Source organism: Podarcis filfolensis (genome assembly GCF_964270895.1).
Source record: "Podarcis filfolensis genome assembly, chromosome: 15".
NCBI classification, from domain to species: Eukaryota; Metazoa; Chordata; class Lepidosauria; order Squamata; family Lacertidae; genus Podarcis; species Podarcis filfolensis.
Window position 1 is genome coordinate 20,452,757 of NC_139618.1, and position 20,772 is coordinate 20,473,528.

General features: G+C 49.1%; 1 protein-coding gene and 1 long non-coding RNA gene across 2 annotated transcripts; one reads left to right on the plus strand and one right to left on the minus strand.

Annotated features, from left to right (window-relative positions):
- The first annotated feature begins 62 nt into the window (after window positions 1-62).
- Window positions 63-19,984, plus strand: ACAD8 (acyl-CoA dehydrogenase family member 8). The gene is made up of 11 exons (XM_083588878.1): window positions 63-233; window positions 8,377-8,477; window positions 9,850-10,019; window positions 10,117-10,226; window positions 11,985-12,061; window positions 13,645-13,782; window positions 14,773-14,908; window positions 15,024-15,121; window positions 16,323-16,475; window positions 17,794-17,896; window positions 18,885-19,984. Exons 1-11 carry the CDS (start codon window positions 134-136, stop codon window positions 18,935-18,937), a joined length of 1,239 nt encoding a protein of 412 aa, XP_083445004.1. The 5' UTR covers window positions 63-133; the 3' UTR covers window positions 18,938-19,984.
- Window positions 230-8,299, minus strand: LOC310750775. Its single transcript, XR_014542261.1, has 3 exons — window positions 8,203-8,299; window positions 6,623-6,927; window positions 230-1,108 (listed from the first exon to the last, which is right to left on the minus strand). It is a non-coding gene; the product is annotated as an uncharacterized lncRNA (long non-coding RNA).
- Window positions 19,985-20,772: the final 788 nt, after the last annotated feature.

A 20,772-nucleotide genomic window follows, 5' to 3' on the forward strand; every position in this document is an offset into this window, starting at 1 on the left:
TTGTAGTCTTCTTGGGTAGGAGCCAGAAAGAAAAGTAACGGCAGCCTGTGGAGCTGAGAACAACAATTCCCACAATGCAGAGCGGCCACCCGGACCTCGTTCACCTGCCCGGGCGACTTAGGTGGTGCTGGCCATGGCTTGGAGAGTGTGCTGCAGGCTGGGGGCCCAACTGAGGAGGCTTCCTGGACGGAGGCACGCATGGGGGCGCCGAGACATCGCCTCCTGCATAGACCGTAAGATTAAGGGGAGATAACCTAACAGTCTGCTGTTTCGGGTTAGGGACAGTCCTCTGGGGAAGAGCGGAGTCTGTCTGTTAGCTGGGGGGAAAGCAAACAGCCGGACTCCTTTGCCTTTAGCGGAGGTGTGGCAGGCAGAGATCCAACAGGTTGCGTTGGCCACCGCGTGGTAATGTACCGGGAGGAAACCACCACCGGTTGAACTCCTGCCAACTCTTCTGCTACAGCAGTTGATTCTTCTTTTTTTTTGCACGGAGATGATCGGAGGGGAGGTTGCTTGCCGTTCTCAGCACGGGGATGTGCTGTTTGGGTCATGCTTCATCTGTTGGAATTCTGTCTGCAACGACGCTATTAAGAAGGATTCTTGCTGGAGAGGGAGGTTGGTTCTGGCTTTCGAAATACTGTTGGGCCACAACTCCCAATTGATCCCAGTCAGCATGGAGATGCCACTGTGGATTCAGTCTGGGGCCTTCTGCATGCAAAGCAGATACTCTGGCAGGGAGCTGTGGCTTTCCCCATTGTTCCTCATGTGCTGAGATGAGAAGCAGAATTCATTCCATCAGCTCTATGAGGCCACTCCAGTTATTCATTACAAGAACCATTACTTAATTTTTAACAATTGGCATATCCAACCCCCCTCTCCCTTCCCCCTTTTTCTTCTGTGTTGTGGCTTTTGAATTGCAAGCCTGCATGCAGAAAACTTGTCTTGTTTTAGCTGATTATGTGCAAGCTGTTTCAGAAGCAAAGCAGGAATGCTCCAGATAAATAATGTTGTGAGTTGGGCCGTATCCCCAAGTCACCTTCTAATTCCTGGACCTGGCAAGGATTCAGTTGCTAGAGTAGTCAGGCTAGTTTCTTGGCGAGATAGTGGCCTAATGTGATGGGATGGTGAGCTGCTTGTGCGTAAAATCCTGATCCCTCAGAGTTTGGCTAAGTTCCCAAACCTCTGTCTGTGATGGAGCTCCTTAAGCATGGCTCCATCAATCGCTCGTTGAATCGGACAGTGGGCGTTTACGGAACTTCTTCCAGCATAAAAGCTCCTTAACGGAAACGCGTCTTCTGGACTCTCGGCGTGACAGTTTCCGCCGAAGAGTGGGTGTCCCTACGGGAGGTCCTGAAACCTCTCCACTGTTCTCGCTTGAAGTATCTCTGAGCCCTCCCTCCGACTCACTTTCCCTTGTAACTCCACTTCTCCCCCTGCTGGTCCCCTCCTCCGCTGAGTGGTCTCTCTCACCCTCCATGAGCCCTTTCACCTCCTTCGTCTCAGATGACAGTTCCCTGACATCCACCTCCCCTCTAGGGCCCCCTTCACCCCCTTCCCTCCCCTCCTCTGCGGGAGGCGAGGGAGCAAAACCCCTGAAGGAACCTCCCTCATCTTCCGAAGTTTCGAACACTTCCCTCCACCTTTTGCTGTTCCCGGTTTCCAAGTACTCCTCCTCCTCGGAGTCTGTACCCCCTTCCAACTCCGATTCCCTGAATCCCTCCAGTTCCTCCTCATCGTCGGTGGTGCCAAAGTACTCCCTCCGGAACCTCGCTACTGTCTGAGGTTTCCTGGGGAACCTTTGGTGGAACGTTTCGATCAAGACCTCGTCATGGACCTCCTCTGCCTTCACCCAGGTGTTTTCCGACTCCGGTTCCCCTTCCCACGCGACCAAATACTCCACCTGATTACCCTTCCACCTGGAGTCGATGATTTCCGCCACATAGTTGCGGCTTTCCCTTTCTTCTATGGCTGGCCCCCGTGTGGACACCCCTTCACCTTCCCCCCTGTATGGTGACAGTAATGACCTGTGGAATACTGGGTGCAGTTTCATGTGGTTCGGTAACCGGAGTCTGAAAGCCACTGGGTTGACCTGTTGGATGACCTCAAATGGTCCCAATCTTTTGGGTCTCAATTTCTTGCAACTCCCCTTGAACGGCAACCCTTGGGTTGATAGCCAGACCCGACTCCCCACCCTAATTGTTTCACCTTCCCTTCTGCTCTTGTCTGCCTGCCTCTTATATTCTTCTTTGGCCCTTTCTAAGTTGTGTTGGAGTTGACGATGGATCGCTTCCATTTCTTCTACAAAAAGTTCAGCGGCCGGAACACTCCATCTCTCTCCTCCTTCCCCTGGAAACGCCCTGGGGTGGCACCCATAATTAGCCAAAAAGGGGCTCATCCCTGTGGACACATTCTCTGCATTATTGTAAGCAAATTCCGCTAGTGCCAACTTTTCGACCCAATCGTTTTCTCTGTCATTGACATAACACCTCAGGTATTGTTGAAGGATACCGTTTGCCCTCTCCGCCTGCCCATTGGTCTCAGGGTGCCTGGCAGTAGAAGTTGACCCGTAGAAGTTGACCTCTACGTGCAACAAGCTCATAAGCTTCCTCCAGAATCTGGACGTGAACTGTTTCCCTGTGTCGGAAACCAGCCTCAAGGGGGCGCCATGCAGCCTAAAAATATGTTCTACAAACAATTTTGCTGTCTCTTCCGCCGTGACTGCATGTGAGCAAGCTACAAAGTGACCCATCTTAGTTAACTGGTCTACTACGACTAGTATGGCGGTTTTCCCCTGGGATTTGGGCAGATCAGTCATAAAATCTATCGACACCGCCTCCCACGGTTGTTCTGGTGTGGGTAACGGTTCTAATAACCCCGCTGGTGCCCGCCTTTCTCCTTTGGCTCTCTGGCATTGGTCACACCTTCTCACATACTCCCGTACATCCTCCCTCACCTTGGGCCACCAAAACTCCCTGGTCACCAACCACATGGTCTTGTGTTGCCCAAAATGCCCCGCTGTGGGATTGTCGTGCAGCTGTTTGAGTACTCTCCCCCTCAATTCCCCTTCGGGTATATATAGCGCCCCTTTGTAATACAATGCCCCGTTTCTTTCTTCAAAACCTCCGGGGTCTTCTCCCTCTCTCCTTAAACCTCTGAGCTTCTCCTGGGCGTACTCATCATTTACCGTTCCCTCTACCAGTTCTCTTTGCCCCACCCAGGCCGCACCACACACCCAGTGGTCCTCTGGGATAATATGTCTCTCTTCTGGCGCTCCCTCCCCCTCCAAATATTCAGGTTTGCGAGAGAGAGCGTCCGCTCTGATGTTTTCTGGACCTGGCACATAGCAGATTTCAAAATGGAATTTGGAGAACTCCTGGGCCCATCTCACTTGTCGTTGGTTGAGCACTCGTGCCGTTCTCCAATACTCCAAATTCTTGTGGTCCGTACACACTTGCACCTTATGCTGTGCGCCAATTAGTAAGTGTCTCCATCTCCGGAACGCTTCGTGAATGGCGAGTAGTTCTCGGTCATATACCGTGTAATTCCTCTCGGATTTGTTCAGCTTACGCGAAAAGAAGGCACACGGTCTCCATTCCGACTTATTGCTCCCTGGCTGAAGCAGCACCGCCCCCACCGCCCGGTCTGAGGCATCAGTTTCCACTCTCATGGGTTTTTGTAAATCCACATGCAGGAGCTGTTCTTCCGAAGCGAATGCCTTTTTCAATTCCTCAAAAGCGTGCTCCGCCTCCGCCGTCCAAACGAATTTCTTCTTGCTGCTTAGACAGTCCGTGATGGGAGCCGTTAAGTGGGCAAAGTTCTTGATGAATTTACGGTAAAAGTTCCCAAACCCTAAGAACCTTAGAACCTTTGCACATCTTTTTTCGTTTTCGGTGTCTTCCATTCCAGCACCGCCTGTACCTTGCCTGGATCCATGGCTAATCCCTTGTCTGATAAGCGGTACCCCAGGAATTCCACCTCCTTGGCGTGGAACTGACACTTCTCCAATTTCACCCACAACTGGTTTGCTTGCAGCTGGCTCAGCACTTCCCTGACATCCTTTACATGCTGCTCCTCATTCTCTGAATATATCAGCACGTCATCGAGGAAGGCCACGCAATTCTTGTAGAGCAAAGGTCCCAGTACATGGTTCATGAGCGATTGAAAACAGGCGGAGCCTGCTTGTAATCCAAAGGGCATAACGAGATATTCGAAAGCCCCTAGGGGGGTGAACATCGTTGTCTTCCATTCATCCCCCTTCTTTATTCGTATCAGGTTGTACGCTCCTCTCAGGTCCAGTTTCGTGAATATCTTTCCCTTCCTCACCCTGGTCAAAATGTCATCAATCCTGGGCATGGGGAAAGTCACTGGTTCTGACACGGCATTTAGCCGCCGGTAGTCCACGATCAATCTCGGTTTATCCGTGTTTTTTTTGTCCACAAAAAACACTGGGCTGCCCCCCACCGCTCTGGACTCTCTGATGAAACCTCTCTTCAGGTTTTTGTCAATAAACTCCCTCAACTCCTGCATTTCCCTGTCTGACATGGCGTACAGCTTGCCCACGGGGAGCTGGGCCCCAGGGACCAGGTTAATTTGGCAGTCAAAGTCTCTATGCGGTGGTAGTTTATCTGCTTCCCTTTCGCTGAAGACCTTGCTCAGGTCAGCGTATTGTTTGGGCACCTTCCCTTTGTCCGCCACTTCCATCCCTGCTAGGGAGGCTTTTGCCCCTTCTGGCACCTTTCCCTCTTTGCAGTGTTCCAGGCAATGTGCTGACCCAAAGGAGACCACTCTCTGATGCCAGCCCACTAGCGGGTCATGCAACGCTAGCCAGCTCATTCCCAAAATGACTGGCGCCCCTCCCAGGGTGGCTACATTGAACGCTATCCTTTCAGTGTGCCTTGCCACCCTCATAACCATTGGGACGGTCTGTAGGCTAACTTCTCCCCCCAACAGCTCCCTCCCATCGATCGTGGTGACCTGCAGGGGGTTGCTTAAAGGGAGTGTCTGTATCTGGTGTTCAGCTGCAAACTCCTTGCTCATAAAATTACAGGAGCTGCCTGAGTCCAACAGCGCCTTGGTCTTTAGTGGGTATCCGTTTCCCAGCTCTAGCAGCACCTCTATTACTAGAGCTGGTCTTGGAGGTTCCGGAGTGGGCACTTTTACTGCTCCTTGGCCTGTCTGCAGTGCCCTGACAGAGGCAGACAGGCGTTGGCTTTTACTGGCTCCTGGACTTCCTCCTCCTTCCCCCCAACAGCTCCCGCCATCCCTTGCCATTCCTTTCTTTGCGGGCAGACTCTGGCAAAGTGACCTGGCTGCTGGCAGAGGTAACATTTCTTGGCGCTCTTTCCCTCCTTCTTCCTCCCTTCACTGGGATTTGAAACTGTGCGCGTGCGCGCTGTTCCAACTTCCATCGGCTCTCCGGGCGGGAAACTGGGTTCTGGAATCTCTGGAATGCGGAAATCCCTCCAACGCTCTCCTTTCCCCTCCCGCTTCTCCAAGGCTCTTGCCTCCTGGCGCGCTCCAATGGTCAGCGCTGATTTGGTCAGCTGGTCCATAGACTCCGCCCTGGGCGCCCGGGAAAGTTCGTCTTTCACCGCCGAAGAAAGCCCCTCTTCAAAGAGCATTTGAATGGGTTCCGCCGATAGGTCCCACCCCAATTTATGTATCAACATTGTAAACTCAGTCCAGTACTCACGAACCGATCGGCTCCCCTGTTTGCAAGCCATCAATTGTCTGCGCACCAGTCCCTGTTCAATCTCGCTGGAAAACATCAAATCCATGGCGCGAAAAAACTTCCTCGTGTCCTTCAGCATGTCACTATTCCCTGCCATCAGGGGCCGGACCCAGTCTCTCGCCCCCCCTTCGAGATGGCCAATCACAAACGCCACTCGCGATGCCTCATCGGGAAAGTCGTTAAACTGCAGTTCGAGAGCATACTGCATCTCTGTCCTAAAGGCTTGGTAGTTCCTGGGGTCCCCCCCAAACTTCTGCACCATTCCTGGCATCTTTCTTGCTAGTGTAGCGCCTTTTGCCTTTTCTGCCTCCTGCGCCCTCCTTTCTTCTAGCCTCGCCGTTTGCATTGCTAGCTGGAGTTCCAAAACTCTGTACCTTTCTTCCAGAGTTGGACCTTCTCCAGCTCCTGCTGCTCCTCCGGCTCCGGCTGGGTTGCTCATGATGCCTCTCTGCACAAGCTGCTTTCAGGGACTGTCCGATTGCTGTGATGGGATGGTGAGCTGCTTGTGCGTAAAATCCTGATCCCTCAGAGTTTGGCTAAGTTCCCAAACCTCTGTCTGTGATGGAGCTCCTTAAGCATGGCTCCATCAATCGCTCGTTGAATCGGACAGTGGGCGTTTACGGAACTTCTTCCAGCATAAAAGCTCCTTAACGGAAACGCGTCTTCTGGACTCTCGGCGTGACAGTTTCCGCCAAGGAGTGGGTGTCCCTACGGGAGGTCCTGAAACCTCTCCACTGTTCTCGCTTGAAGTGTCTCTGAGCCCTCCCTCCGACTCACTTTCCCTTGGAACTCCACTTCTCCCCCTGCTGGTCCCCTCCTCCGCTGAGTGGTCTCTCTCACCCTCCATGAGCCCTTTCACCTCCTTCGTCTCAGATGACAGTTCCCTGACACCTAAGTATGTCATTAAGGCAACCACGGAAGCAGCTCTGGGTCAGAGGGAAAATGGGTGCTCCTTTCCCTTAACTGGCTGGTGAGAAGGACAAGAGCTAAAATGGAGTGTGTGAGAGCGAGAATCTAGAAGTAGGCTGGGCTGCTGAGAGTCAGAGCCATGCCTGATTTCTGTTTAAATTCAAACTATGGTCAAGGGAAGAGCAAGACCTCCTTGGGGTGTTAGTGGTGTGATTCCCTCCATCGTAGGCTCAGCTTGTGTATATGTGTAAATAAACCATATATCATAAAGACACCACAGTCTCTCTCTTTTTTTAAAAGTAATATTTATTAAAATTTAAAAGGTTACAAAAAGAAAAAAGAGAAAACACCAAATTAAACAAAAACAGTACAATACATCATAATTAGAAAAATGAAAAAAACGAAAAAGAAAGAAAAAACAGAAAAATAGAAACAATTAAAAAACACAAAGAGCCTTCCCATAACTTATCTTTCATTTACTTGTTTCCTTGACCTCCTCACACCTCCCTTTTTTGTATTCTAGTTCAGTTAGCTATTTCAGCAAATCCTTTCCCTCTTTTCCAATTTTTGTCCTGTAATTTATCTTAATATAATATAATTTAACTTTCCCTCCTTTCACCAATTAACAGTCTGTTTTTTCCTAAACCTTTATAACCTTTCTGCTAAGACCACATAGCTTCATTCCAACATCCTTCTAACATTCATTAATTTTACAATGTTTCTGTAGATAGTCTTTAAATTTCTTCCAATCTTCCTCCACCGACTCTTCTCCCTGGTCTTGGATTCTGCCAGTCATTTCCGCCAGTTCCATGTAGTCAATCACCTTCATCTGCCATTCTTCCTGGGTGGGTAGATCTTGTGTCTTCCAGTACTTTGCAATAAGTATTCTTGCTGCTGTTGTAGCATACATAAAGAAAGTTCTATCCTTCTTTGGCACCAATTGGCCGACCATGCCCAGGAGAAAGGCCTCTGGCTTCTTCAGAAAGGTATATTTAAATACCATTTTCATTTCATTTCATTTCATCTCCCAGAAAGCCTTAATCCTTGGGCATGTCCACCAAAGGTGAAAGAATGTACCTTCAGTCTCTTTACATTTCCAACATTTATTATCGGGCAAATGGTAGATTTTTGCAAGCTTGACTGGTGTCATGTACCACCTGTATATCATTTTCATAATATTCTCTTTTAAGGCATTGCATGCCGTAAACTTCATACCTGTGGTCCATAACTGTTCCCAGTCAGCCATCATAATATTATGTCCAACATCTTGTGCCCATTTAATCATAGCTGATTTCACCATTTCATCCTGAGTATTCCATTTCAACAGCAAGTTATACATTCTTGACAAGTTCTTAATTTTGGGATCTAACAGTTCTGTTTCCAATTTTGATTTTTCCACCTGGAAGCCAATTTTTTTATCCAAATTATATGCTTCCATTATTTGGTAATAATGAAGCCAGTCTCGCACTCTATTTTTTAGTTTTTCAAAACTCTGCAGTTTTAATCTGTCTCCCTCTTGTTCCAGAATTTCCCAATATTTCGGCCGACACCGCAGTCTCTACTGTCTCCAAACCCTGGGTTAGCGCCTGGAACCTTCCACTACTTAGAGATTGGGTGGCATGCAGCAATAAATATTACTTTCATTAACCTAGAGTGACCTGTTTATTGGAGGATCTCTTCCTCCTTTTTTCCTTGTCTCTGCTTTGAAAGTTTCTCCCCTTTCTTCTGCCTCCCAGCCACAGTGGGTTTGACCGAGGAGCAGAAGGAGTTCCAAAAAGTGGCCTTTGACTTTGCTGCCAAAGAAATGGCCCCCCACATGGCTGAGTGGGATGAGAAGGTGAGGAATCCACTAGGCGCATAGATACCAGATCTGACGACAATGCTTAAATGCCCTACCAAGAGAGCAGGTGGGGAAAGCCTGCCGCTGTTTGCTACTGCTGATTGGTTTGTTTGCTTGGGGCTGCTCGCTTCTGCTACTCACTAGCAAAAAAAAAATGTTAAAGGTGACCTTTCCTGGCTTCTGAGTGGTAGCACTTGTTTATTCACCGGTAAGTTACCCTATGATGCGGGTGGCGCTGTGGGTTAAACCACAGAGCCAAGGACTTGCCGATCAGAAGGTTGGCAGTTAGAATCCCCGTGACGGGGTGAGTTCCCATTTCTCGGTCCCTGCTCCTGCCCACCTAGCAGTTCGAAAGCACATCAAAGTGCAAGTAGATAAATAGGTACTGCTCCAGCAGGAAGGTAAACGGCGTTTCCATGCGCTGCTCTGGTTCGCCAGAAGCAGCTTAGTCATGCTGGCCACATGAGCTGTACGCCAGCTCCCTCGGCCAATAAAGCGAGATGAGCGCCGCAATCCCAGAGTCGGCCACGACTGGACCTAATGGTCAGGCGTCCCCTTTACCCTTTACCTAAGTTACCCTATGCTTCAAAAGGCACCTCAGTGGTGGTTTTAGTATGTATGTATCAGGTTTTACCACTTCAAAGCCACACAGTGTTCCCTCCACATTTGTAAGGAGTAATTCCTTTTGTGTGGCTTCACCTGGAACTGTGGAACTCCCTGCCAATTTACATTCGGCAAGCACCATCATTATATTCTTTTAGAAACCTGCTGAAAAGCATCTGCTTTAGTGGGTCTGTCTGGACATATGATCTGTTCTTCCATTTATTTTGGATGTGTGTGATTTTTAAGAAGCTTATAACAGTTTAAAAATCTTATCATAGAGTCGGAAAGGACCCCAAGGGCCATCTAGTCCAACCCCCTGCAATGCAGGAATCTCAACTAAAGCACCCAGGACAGATGGCCATCCAACCTTAGTTCAACAACCTCCAATGAAGGAGAGTCCACTACCTTCCAAAGGGAGTCCAGTCCACTGTCGAACAGCTCTTAGCCTCAGAAAGATCTTCATAATGTTTAGCTGGAATCTTTCCTTTCCTGTAACTCGAAACCATTGGTTTAAGTCATCCTGTTCAGAGTTCCATTCTCCATGTGGCAGCCCTTTAGATATTTGAAGATGGCTCTGATAGCTCCTCTCAAGCAGCAGTTATTCTAGTAAGCCAATATTGTGGTCGGTGGGTGAGGGGTGTTCACCTGCTGCTTCAAAGAAATAGTTGTCCTTGAGAAAAGGAAGAGAAAGGGGGGAAAAACAAACCTCAAGATTAGTCGATAACCCAAATGAAGAACTGTTTCCTCTCACTCTCTCTCTTCGCAGGAAATATTCCCTGTGGAGACAGTGCGGAAAGCAGCTCAGCTGGGGTTTGGTGGGATCTATGTGCAGCCGGACGTGGGGGGCTCTGGGTTGTCCCGGCTCGACACCTCCATCATCTTTGAGGCTCTGTCGACGGGCTGTGTCAGTACGACAGCTTATATCAGCATCCACAAGTGAGTAATGGGAGGCAGAAGGGCTCGGCCAGGAAGGCCGCCTTCAGGCAGAGGGTCTGCATTGTGATGCCTTTTCTTGTGGTTGTCGCTGCTGCAGCATGTGCAATTGGATGATCGACACCTTTGGGACAGAGGAACAGAGGCACAAGTTCTGCCCGTCGCTTTGCAGCATGGAAAAGCTTTCCTCCTACTGTCTGACCGAGCCAGGTGAGGGAGATTTGTTCATTTAGTTAAAAGTTTTTCATCAAATTATATTTTATTGATTTCCGCGCGAAAGCAACAGCAGCAATGAAGAAACAGGTAAGTGTCTCTGCTCCCTCATATAGAAGAAGAAGGAAGCAGCTGAAAAACTTTTGAGGATATCCAAAGTAGATGAAATTAAGAGTCCAAATGGCAGAGGACAGAAGCCACTTCAGACAGTCTCAGGATTGCAGATGGAAAATGAGGACCCCTCCATGACATAGCTGTCAACATACAGATTTGAAAATAAGGGACCAGCAGCCTTGAAAATAAGGGACCTGCAGCCTCACCTGTTCCAGGCACTCCAGTCTTCCTGTCCTCCTGCAGTCTGGTCAAACTCATGCTGGTAGCTTCGAGAACACTGTCCAACCAACTTTGTAACCAGAGGTTCAACTGAATAGAATCTGAATCACATGCACCACAAGGCCTATATAGCCTCAACTTAAGATGGCTCCCCGGCCTGGCTTTGCACTGCAAGGTTTGCAGCAGCACGTGCAACAAAATGGCGTCCAGCATTCAAAAAACCCCTCAGCTTGCATTAACTAGCCACACACACACACACAGCCTCCCCCCCTTGCCACGAGATCGCCAGTCACCCACCATTTCAGTCAGCCAGCTCCTTTCTTTTCCCCCATAAGTCAATCGAAGGAGCCTTCAAAACAAATTCAAAAGCCCCCCCCACGAGATCTCCTTTCCTTTCCCCCCACCATGTGCCCCCGCTCCAGACAGACCTTTTCGCCGGCAAGGGTGAGTGGGCCGTCGATGACGTATCCATCCAATTCCAATCCGAGCACTCAGCACAGGTATGTTCAACTTCTGAGCCCCTCTGAGCCAAAGGCAGAAAGCCCAGCCAGCAGCCAAACGAAGCCTCAAGGAAAACCACCGTCACCTCTCCGCTGGGAAGCGCTGAGCAAAGGCGAGTCCCCAGGGAACGCAGCCGATTTGATCAGCACAAGGCATGCAAGCTCCACCCCCCAGTTGTTCTTAGACTTCTTATTGGGTGAGCAACACAGCCAAGCAACACAGTTGCAGCCTCCCTCCTCTCTGGCCGGCAGGGAGGGAGGGAGAGGAGCTGCTTCCTTTGAAATTGAAGGGACATCATTTAAGGGACATTTAAGGGACATCCATCAATAAGGGACAGCAGCGGGACATGGCGATGGAATAAGGGACTGTCCCTTCAAATAAGGGACACTTGACAGCTATGCTCCATGAATGTATCCAAGTCTTTCAAAGCAAGCTAGTTACTGCCTCCTGCGGGAGTGAGTTCCATAGTTGAACTATGCATAGTACGAAAAAGTACTTTTTATTTTTTATTATATCAATAAAAATCTTCCAGTATTCAATTTCCCTGGATGCAAACGAGTTCTAGTGTTCTGAGAGATGGAGAAAAACTTTTCTCCATCAACTCTCTCCATGCCATGGTTAATTTTATAAACCTCTATCATGCCACCTCTTTCTTGCTTTTTCTCTAAAAGGTCCCAAACACTGCAGCGTTTCTTCCCCTGGCGGAGGGGGGGGGGGTCACTCCATTCCCTTGCTCATTTTGGGTGTCCTTTTCTGAACCCTTTCTGGCTCTACAGTATCCTTGTTGATCTGAGGTGACGAAGGCCACCCTGTGAGCACCCCAAAAATTGGAACCCGGGCCTCTCTTGTCTGAATCTTACTCTTTATTGCTCTTTTAACGGTATCTCAGTTGCAATTGTCTGCCGCTTCTTTCCCAAACAGGAAGTGGAAGTGATGCGGCTTCCCTGCTAACTTCAGCCCGGAAGAAAGGGGACACTTACATTCTGAACGGCTCCAAGGTACCAGGGTCCTCCTCTTTGACACCCACTCTTCATCTTCGCCTCAATGAACCCTCCAAAATATTCTTGTGCAGAATTAACTACCTCCCCCTCTTTAGGCTATTTCGGTGGTCCAAGCAGTCATTGCTGCAGATGTCCAGAATGCAGTATTTTCTCCCTTCTGCAGTCCCTGCCCGCCCCATGCCTTCTGCACATAAATTATTTGGTTCTGAAGATTGCTTTGGGAATTCCACTTGTGTTTCTTACAGCTATCTGGCTTAAGATAGCTTTGAAAAGGGAAGCGGATAAATGCGCAGTGTTGTTAGGTCAGGTGATGGTTATCATTTCAGGATCAGTCTTGTTTCCAGATGTGTGCTGTGGGCTAGCTGTCAGATACCTGCCCACGAACAACAAAGCAGGAGACCTACTGCCTCCCCCCCGGCTCCTGCTGCTTTGCAGCTGCCTCCCCCCCCCCCCGATTCCCTTCCCTTCTCCAGATGTGCAGTTGTTGACCAGAGTCGGAGATGCTGCTGCCCTTGCTTTTCACTCTCCTTCAGGTTGGTTGTGTGGATTGGGCCTGGAAGAAAAGGCCAGGAGTGTCAGTGAGAGTGAGAGTCAGTGAGAGTGTCAGGAAGAGAGAGGGGCCTGCTCCCTGGGAGCATCTGATCCCCATTCCCTCCAATGTTTCTCCAACGAAAATAGGCATGTTGTAGGGAAAAGCGGGACATTCTGGGATCAAATCAGAAACCAGGACAGCTTCTGTAAATCCAGGACTGTCCCTGGAAAATAGGGACTCTTGGAGATTGCATGTGGGATCAAACCAGGGACCTTCTGCATGCAAACCAGGTGGATACCATCCCACTACATCCTTTCCTAATAATAATAATAATAATAATAATAATAATAATAATAATAATAATAATAATTTATTATTTATACCCCGCCCATCTGGTTGGGCTTCCCCAGCCACTCTGGGCGGCTTCCAGCCAAATATTAAAATACAGTAATACATCAAACATTAAAAGCTTCCCTAAACAGGGCTGCCTTCAGATGTCTTCTAAAAGTTTGGTAGTTGTTGTTCTCTTTGACATCTGGTGGGAGGGTGTTCCACAGGGCGGGTGCCACTACTGAGAAGGCCCTCTGCCTGGTTCCCTGTAATTTGGCTTTTCGCAGTGAGGGAACTGCCAGAAGGCCCTCGGCACTGGACCTCAGTCTCCGGGTAGAACAATGGGGGTGGAGACGCTCCTTCAGATATAGTGGGAGAGGGCTGATGTCCGCACCCTTGTTTGTGGCCTTCCTCAAAGCGTCTCCCTGTGTGCTGATGGGGGAAGGGTACTGGGTGCCTGATTCAGCGGTGCCCTTCTTAGCGCCATGTTGCCACTCTGCCCTCCCTGTTTATCCTCCCTCGTTTCATCTTAATCTTCTCCCCTCTCCTTTGTTCTCACTCCAGCCCTTCTCTCCTTCCTGGACTTGCATAGCCTTGGATGCACAGGCCCCCCAGGGGCAACCTGTCTGCTTCTTGAGGTTGTCTGGGCTGTAGTAGACTCTCCCTCCCTCCCTCCCCTCCCCTTTCTCTTGAGCCATCCTTATTCTTGTCTCCCTAGGCCTTCATTAGTGGTGGCGGCGACACAGACCTGTATGTGGTGATGTGCCGGACGGGAGGGCCAGGCCCCAAAGGAATCTCATGCCTGGTTCTGGAGAAGGGGACTCCCGGCTTGAGTTTTGGCAAAAAGGAGAAAAAGGCAAGCAGGTCGGGGGGGGCGAGGAGACACTCTTGGCTTTTGGGGTGCATGCTGCATTCAGATTAAAAATATGCCACTTTTGCCACTGTGGGGACTTGCTTAAGTGGCCAGCCAGTATATTTTATTTAGCTATTAAAAAAAATTATTTATCCTATTTATACATCATAAAAAAGAAAAATTATCAAATCCGTTTTCAGCAGTAAAAACATAAAACCATAAAAAGTTAAAAACAAACACCAACAAACCATTGTGGAAGGATGGTGTTCTTTTTAAAAATTATTATTATTATTATTTATTAAAATGTGCAGTGCTTTTTTCTAAAAAAATGTTTAGGGGTGCTCTCATTTTGACTCAAGTTGGAATTGTGAAAAATAAATACAGTAAATGGACAAAAGTACAGAGATTCACAAAATGTTTAGGGGTATGCGTACCTCCCCGTCCCCCCAGAAAAAAGCACTGAAAATGTATATACTGCCCCATTCCCATAGATCTCATGGCAGTTCACAACATAAAAATACAGTATTAAAAAAACACAAAATACATGATAAAAGTAAGAACAGAAAAAACACAATAATTCCCCCTCCCACATCACATTTAAAAGCGCATCGGATGACAGTCCTGGTTGAAGAGGAATGTTTTCGTCTGATGCCTAAAGGTGTGTAGTGAAGGTGCCAGCCGAACCTCTCTGGGGAGAGCATTCCACAGACAGGGAGCCACCACAGAAAAGGCCACTTCTTGTGTTGCCAACCTCTGGACCTCTCATGGAGGTGGCACACAAAAAAGGGCTTCAGAGGATGATTGCAGGGTTCAGGTTGGTTCCTGGGCCCAGCAGAACAGAAATGTTTTCAGCTGGTGTCTAAAGGTTGGCAGCGAAGGCACCCCGCTGAATCTCTAGTGGCAGAGTGTTCCACAGGACTGGGCTTAAGACACAGCAGTGGCATCAGAGCGCAAGAGCAAAAAAAGGCTCTTCTGTTTTCCCCTCCCCTGCAGATGGGCTGGAACTCCCAGCCGACACGCGCTGTGATATTTGAGGACTGTGCCGTTCCGGTCACCAACCGGCTGGGAGAGGAAGGAACGGGCTTCAACATCGCCATGAAGGGCTTGAATGGAGGGAGGATTAACATTGGTAAGACCGGAAGGGAAAGTGGGAGGTTTGGGCTGCCCACGAGGGGCAGGGGCGGGGGGACACGACACCAGGCCTCCCGTGCATAATGGAGTTTTCTTCCCCATTCCTCCTGCAGCTTCTTGCTCTCTAGGTGCCGCCCATGCCTCAGTCCTTTTGGCGCGGGATCACCTTAACGTCCGCAAGCAGTTCGGGGAGCTGTTGGCTAGCAATCAGGTGACTTCATCTCGCAACAGCCTGTCGCTCCTGAAACAACAGCTGCAGCTCAGTGGTTGGAGCCCCTGCCTTGCAACCAGAAGGTCCCGGGTTTGATCCCCAGCAGCTCCAAGTTGGGTTGGGAGTGATTCCACGCCTCCTGTGGCACTCAGGGCAGAAGCTAAGGCCACATTCACATCGTCCATTCAAAGCACAATGATATCCCTAGAATCATAGGTTCTCTAGTCCAATGCTCTTATACTGCCCACTGCTGTCCCTGCGTGGGCTCCAGCTGGCAACTTTCCAGTTAACAGCCAGGCACCCTGACCCGTTGTGCTTCAGATCATGGCTTCCCCCAAAGAATTCTGGGAGCTGTAGTTTGTTAAGAGTGCCAAGAGCTGTTTTGAGGTCCTTTGAGGTCCTGTTTTGAGTCTGGACCAGTCTGAATAGTTAGCTTTGGTGAAGACTTGACGTTTTTATCCCCCCAAAAGTTTTTGATTGAGTTTCCACTGAAATGAGGTTGCATTTTAATGTTTTAATGTTGTATTCTAATCTTGTTTTTTAAGCTGTGTTTCAATCGTTTTTATATTTGGTGTTAGCTGCCCTGAGCCCGGTCTTGGCTGGGGAGGGCGGGGTATAAAAATTTATTATTATTATTATTATTATTATTATTATTATTATTATTATTATTATTTATTATTCCCCTCGCAAAGTTACAGTGCCCAGAGTGGTTTAACAAATCAATCCCTCTTCTCCGGGAACTCTGGATATTGTAGGTCTGGAAGGGGAATAGGAGATCCCCTCCCAACTCCAGCTCCCATAATTCTTTGCAAGAAGCACCAATTATTTAAAGTGGCATCGCAGTGCTTTATGATTGTGAATGTGGCCTACGAGTGATCCAGCGAGGAGGGACATAATAAGGCGCTGCCAACCGTGAACCCCACTGAGCACGACACCATCTGCACACTGACCGGCAGCCCCTCTGTGGTGGCTTCCACAACAAGCGTCTGTTCCTAGCCCTACCTGTGCACATAGGATACTGAACTTGGGTCCTTCTGTATGCAAGCATTTGCCCCCCCCCCTTTGGGCAGGCCCCCTCGCTCGCTGGTTGGGGAGAAATGGGGGAATAGGGCAGCCTCACAGCAGCAGCAAAATGGGGGCCGCTTGCTGGGTTGGCCCTCTGGGTACAGCTTTACCTGTTTTCCTGCTTCTCTTTTGGCAGTACCTCCAGTTTCGGCTGGCAGAGATGGCAACCCGCTTGGTGGCTGCCCGGCTCATGGTGCGAAACGCGGCGCAGGCACTGCAGGAGCGGCGCGAGGATGCTGTGGCCCTCTGCTCCATGGCCAAGCTCTTTGCCACGGATGAATGCTTTGCGGTAGGCAAATCCCCCCTCCTCCAGCCCCCCCAAAACAAAAACAAATACATGCATGTTTACTGCAGTTGCAAAGGTGGCGCTTTTTGCATCTTCAAACGTTTAAGGCTTCTTCCTTGGTATTTAAAAGACGCCATCTCGGGAAATGATCAAGAAGTGGTAAGTCAAAGGTAACGATCCCAAGGAATTGGGAAAAGACCTCCTTTGCATTAGCTGCTGCGGCAGCCCATCCACTTTCTCTCGAGCAAGGCTGCCCAGAGAGCTCACTGGTGCTGGTGCTGTTCACCGCAGCTACTGTTGCAAGGAAGCAGCAGCAGCTGGGAAACAAGCACAAGGAATGTCAGTTTGCAGACTGCTGCTCCTGCTATCCCAGAAAGCAGGGCAGGAGAAGCAGAAGCAGAAGCCAAATCTATAGGTCCGACTATTCAAGTCAAGGGAAAGTTTGTTGTTTAGTGGTTAACTCACTCAACCACTAGGTGGCAGTGTTGTATTTTAATCCAGGCTTCTGTGAGTCTTTAAAGGCTATTGTGTCTGCTTTCTCTCTGCTTTCGTTTTTTCAAAAGACTGGTGCGTAAACTCATTTATTGTCCCTGTTCTACTTTGCTGCTGCTGCTGCTATTATTATTATTATTATTAATTATTATTATTATATTTACATTTATATCCCAGCTTTTCCCCAAGGAGCTAAAGGTAGTGTGCATAGTCCTCCCTGATTTATTCTCACAACAACAGCCCTGTGAGGTAGGTTGGGCTGAGAGTGGGTGACGAGCCCAGGGTCACCCAGTGAGCTACATGGCTGAGTGGGGATTTGACGTCCTAGTGTCCAGCACTCTAACCACTACACCACACTGCCCCGGGCAAGGTCTTCTCCTTCTGGGGACAAAGGTGGGGAACCTATTTCAGCCTGAGGGCAGCCTACCAGTGCCAGGCATATACACTAGTTCTTCTCCCAGCAATTAGGCTTAAAGAAAAGCATCTTACTGGTGCAATAAAAGGCCTTCTTCAAGTTCAGTTGTGGCACGGGCTGTGTGTGAGGTTTTTTTGGGGGGGAGGAACGGGAGGGTGAATTTTCCCACCCCAGCTATAGTAAACACACCCTTCCAAAACAAACCAGTCCCCTGGACTTGGAGAAGAGACATGTGTCTGCTCTTATAGAAGAGTTCTCGTCTCCCCCCACCCAGCCAAAGTGGGACAGTCAGCAGAGCACTGTAGACCGGATGGGGAGGTCCCAGGGGCCACATTTGGCTTGTGGACTGGCTCATTTCCTCCCCGACCCTCCCGGCTCTGGGGCTCGACTCTTACTTGATTCCGTCTCATGCAGATCTGCAACCAAGCCCTGCAGATGTACGGGGGATACGGGTACCTGAAGGATTACGCAGTGCAGCAGTTTGTACGAGACATCCGTGTGCACCAGATTTTGGAAGGTGAGTCGTGTGGGGTGCTGCCCTGCAGCCTTGGCTGCTGCCTCATTCCGGTGACTGCATGCAGAAGGAACCTGCTTCAGTCCCTGGCACCTCCAGGTGGGCCCGAGATTGTTCCCCCTTGAAGCCCTGGAGAGCTGCTGCCAGCCAATGTAGTGTAAGTCAACCTTGGGTTACCCAGATGAGACTACAATTCCCATCATCCTTGACCAGTGGCGAGACTGGCTGGGGATGATGGGAGTTGTAGTCCAACAGCAGGGGGAAGAACACAGGTGCAGACAACACGGATCAGCGGTCTGAACTCTGTGTAAGACACTTTCCTATGTCCCTAGATTCCCCTGCTCTCCAGTTTTCTGTTTATGTTGAGACCACATTAATATTCATTAACTGCTAAGTTACAATGAGCTAATTGCATAATGGCTTTACCAATGTCTCCCACTTGCACGGGTCGGCCACATCTCATGGTGTGACCTGTGGGAACTTGGCCCCAAGTTAACAGATGGCTAGGAAACCACCTGCTTTTTAAAACCGACATAGGGAATATAGGAAGCTGCCTTTTGCAGAGTCAGGCCCTTGGTCCATCTAGCTCAGTACTGTCTACACTGACTGGCAGCACCTCTGCAAGATTTCAGACAGGGAGATCCCCAGGAAATGCCATTGGAGAATAAACCTGGGACCTTCCGCATGCAAAGGGCATGCTCTACTCCTTAACTACATCCCTTTCCCTGGGTAGGATATTGCGGTCATAAGCAGGTAGTGCCTGCATACTTTCAACCTTTGCATCCATGAGGACTATAAACTTGCTTGCTTTATCTATGGAAGGAAGAAAACTGGGGTTCTTAGAATTCCCCATCTTTGTCTAGATCTCCAGCACTTACATGCACCAAATACACAGTTCTGTGATTTGCTAACAAATACCTCTCTCTCTCTCTTTGTCCATCTGTCTGTCTGTCTGTCTGTCTCTCTTTCATCTGGCTTCACTGGCCATAAGGCACTAACGAAGTGATGAGAATGATCGTGGCCAGGAATTTGCTACAGGCATAGCGTCAGGAGCTGGTCTTCAGACCCTTGCTTTGCGGGATACGAATTTGAAAAAAGAGTTTGGAGGAGAGTTTTCTTTTTCACCACCTGCACTCCACCCACCCACTGATCTCTGCCCCGATGGGCATGGCTCAAAACCCACCAGGTGGCAGATGGTGAATGCAGAGCCTTTGCCCCCAAAAGGCCAGCTGCAGCCCCGTTTCTCTGGTCCTCCAAAAGAAACACAGCACTGGCTGAAACTAAACAGCCTGCATCCTCTCCAGCATTTCAAGTTAGCTCCCAATTCCTGAAGGCAGGAGCTACAGTCTTTTGATGGGCTTTGATACCAGAGCCTTGCAATGCGGGTGGGCAGAAGGAAGAGAAAATCCGTTCTGGGTTTTGCACAGGTTGGGGGAAAGGGATAAGCTTGTTACATCCTTATTTCCTAGAGAGTACACATTTTCCCCAGGGGAAAACCACAAAGGCCTTTTAAGCTTTGCCTTTTCTTTCAAGACACAGGTCCTCTTTTTTTAGGTCAAGTTGGCAGGTGAGGAGGAGATCTCTCTTACTAAATCAGGGGTGGCTAAATCCAGATGTTGCTGACATCTCCCATCAGCACCGGAGTCAGCATAGCCATCGGTTAGGGATGATGGAAGTTGTAGTTCTGCAATATCTGGAAGGCCGCAACTTAGCCCCTCCTGTAGTAAACCCAAAGGAGCAGGAACCTGCAGCCTTCCATAGCTCTCATTATTCCTGGCCATGTTTGCTAGAGCTGATGGAAGTCGGAGTTGGTAGTCCTCCAGGACTACAGGTTCCCCACGTCTATTAAACCTCATGGCAACCCCCTCGATTTCCACCAAAGCTCGCTCTGTCTCCCACCATCGTTCAGATGGTGCTAATCCTCTTCACGATCAGATCATTTTGGCTGCAGCAGGAAAGCCTTTTGACGCACAACTGGGTCTCAATCTGGCAATTTCCAGCGGGCCAATAGCACAAAGAGTGTCAAGAGTGTTGATCCAGGTCATTTTCTTTTACTACTCCATGCTGGAATCAATAAATTGCTGTTTCTAACTTGGTTTGCATTGTCATTTCCCCCCTTATTATTTTGGTTAAGAGCACAATCCTGCTGATGTGCCTTTTGCTGCTTTTTCCTGTACCTCAGCCTTAAGAGAGCGTTGCAAGGCTGGCAGATTGAGGTGGTCTTCAGGTGGATTGGTGTTGGGAAGGAAGCAGGGATGAGAGGCCACCTTGCATTAGGTTTCTCAATGCCATCGGAAGGACCTGTGCAGGCGAGTGCCCTCCACAAAGTGGCTGCTTATGCATCATCAAAAAAGAGGACAGATCCGCATTCGCTTATATATAGGTGACAGTTTAGACCACCATAATTTAAATATTCATTTATTTATGTTTTGCATTCACATCTCCGCTCAGGGTGGAGCTTAGGGTAGTATACATGGTTCTCTCCCCCTCCCTTCACAACAACGCTGCGAGGTAGGAGAGAGTGACTGGCCCAAAGTCATCCAGGGAGCTTCACGGCCTGGTGGGGATTTGAGCCCTGATCTCCCAGGTCCTAGTCTGACATTCTGGTCACATTCACATCGTACATTTTAAAGAGCTATGATTCCACTTTAAACAGTCATGGCTCCCCCCCCCCCCGAATTATGGGAAGTATACCGGTAACTCTGTGGTTTCTGACGTAAGAGTGTGCAGGGCCAGTGTGATTGTGAATGCCAGCAAAAATCTGAGCAAAAGAAGGCGGTCAGACCTGTTCCTCCTATCTCTCCTTCTTTTCTTAAAAAGTTTTTAAAAATTGTGTGTGTGTGTATGTATGTATATATATAACTTTTTTAAAGAAGATA

Excerpts from the sequence above, each read along its gene's own strand:
- ACAD8 (XM_083588878.1), top strand. The coding sequence starts at position 134 with ATGGCTTGGAGAGTGTGCTGCAGGCTGGGGGCCCAACTGAGGAGGCTT. Across the intron at positions 8,478-9,849 it reads TGGCTGAGTGGGATGAGAAG|GAAATATTCCCTGTGGAGAC; the intron begins GTGAGGAATCCA and ends CTCTCTTCGCAG. Across the intron at positions 15,122-16,322 it reads AGCTGTTGGCTAGCAATCAG|TACCTCCAGTTTCGGCTGGC; the intron begins GTGACTTCATCT and ends CTCTTTTGGCAG.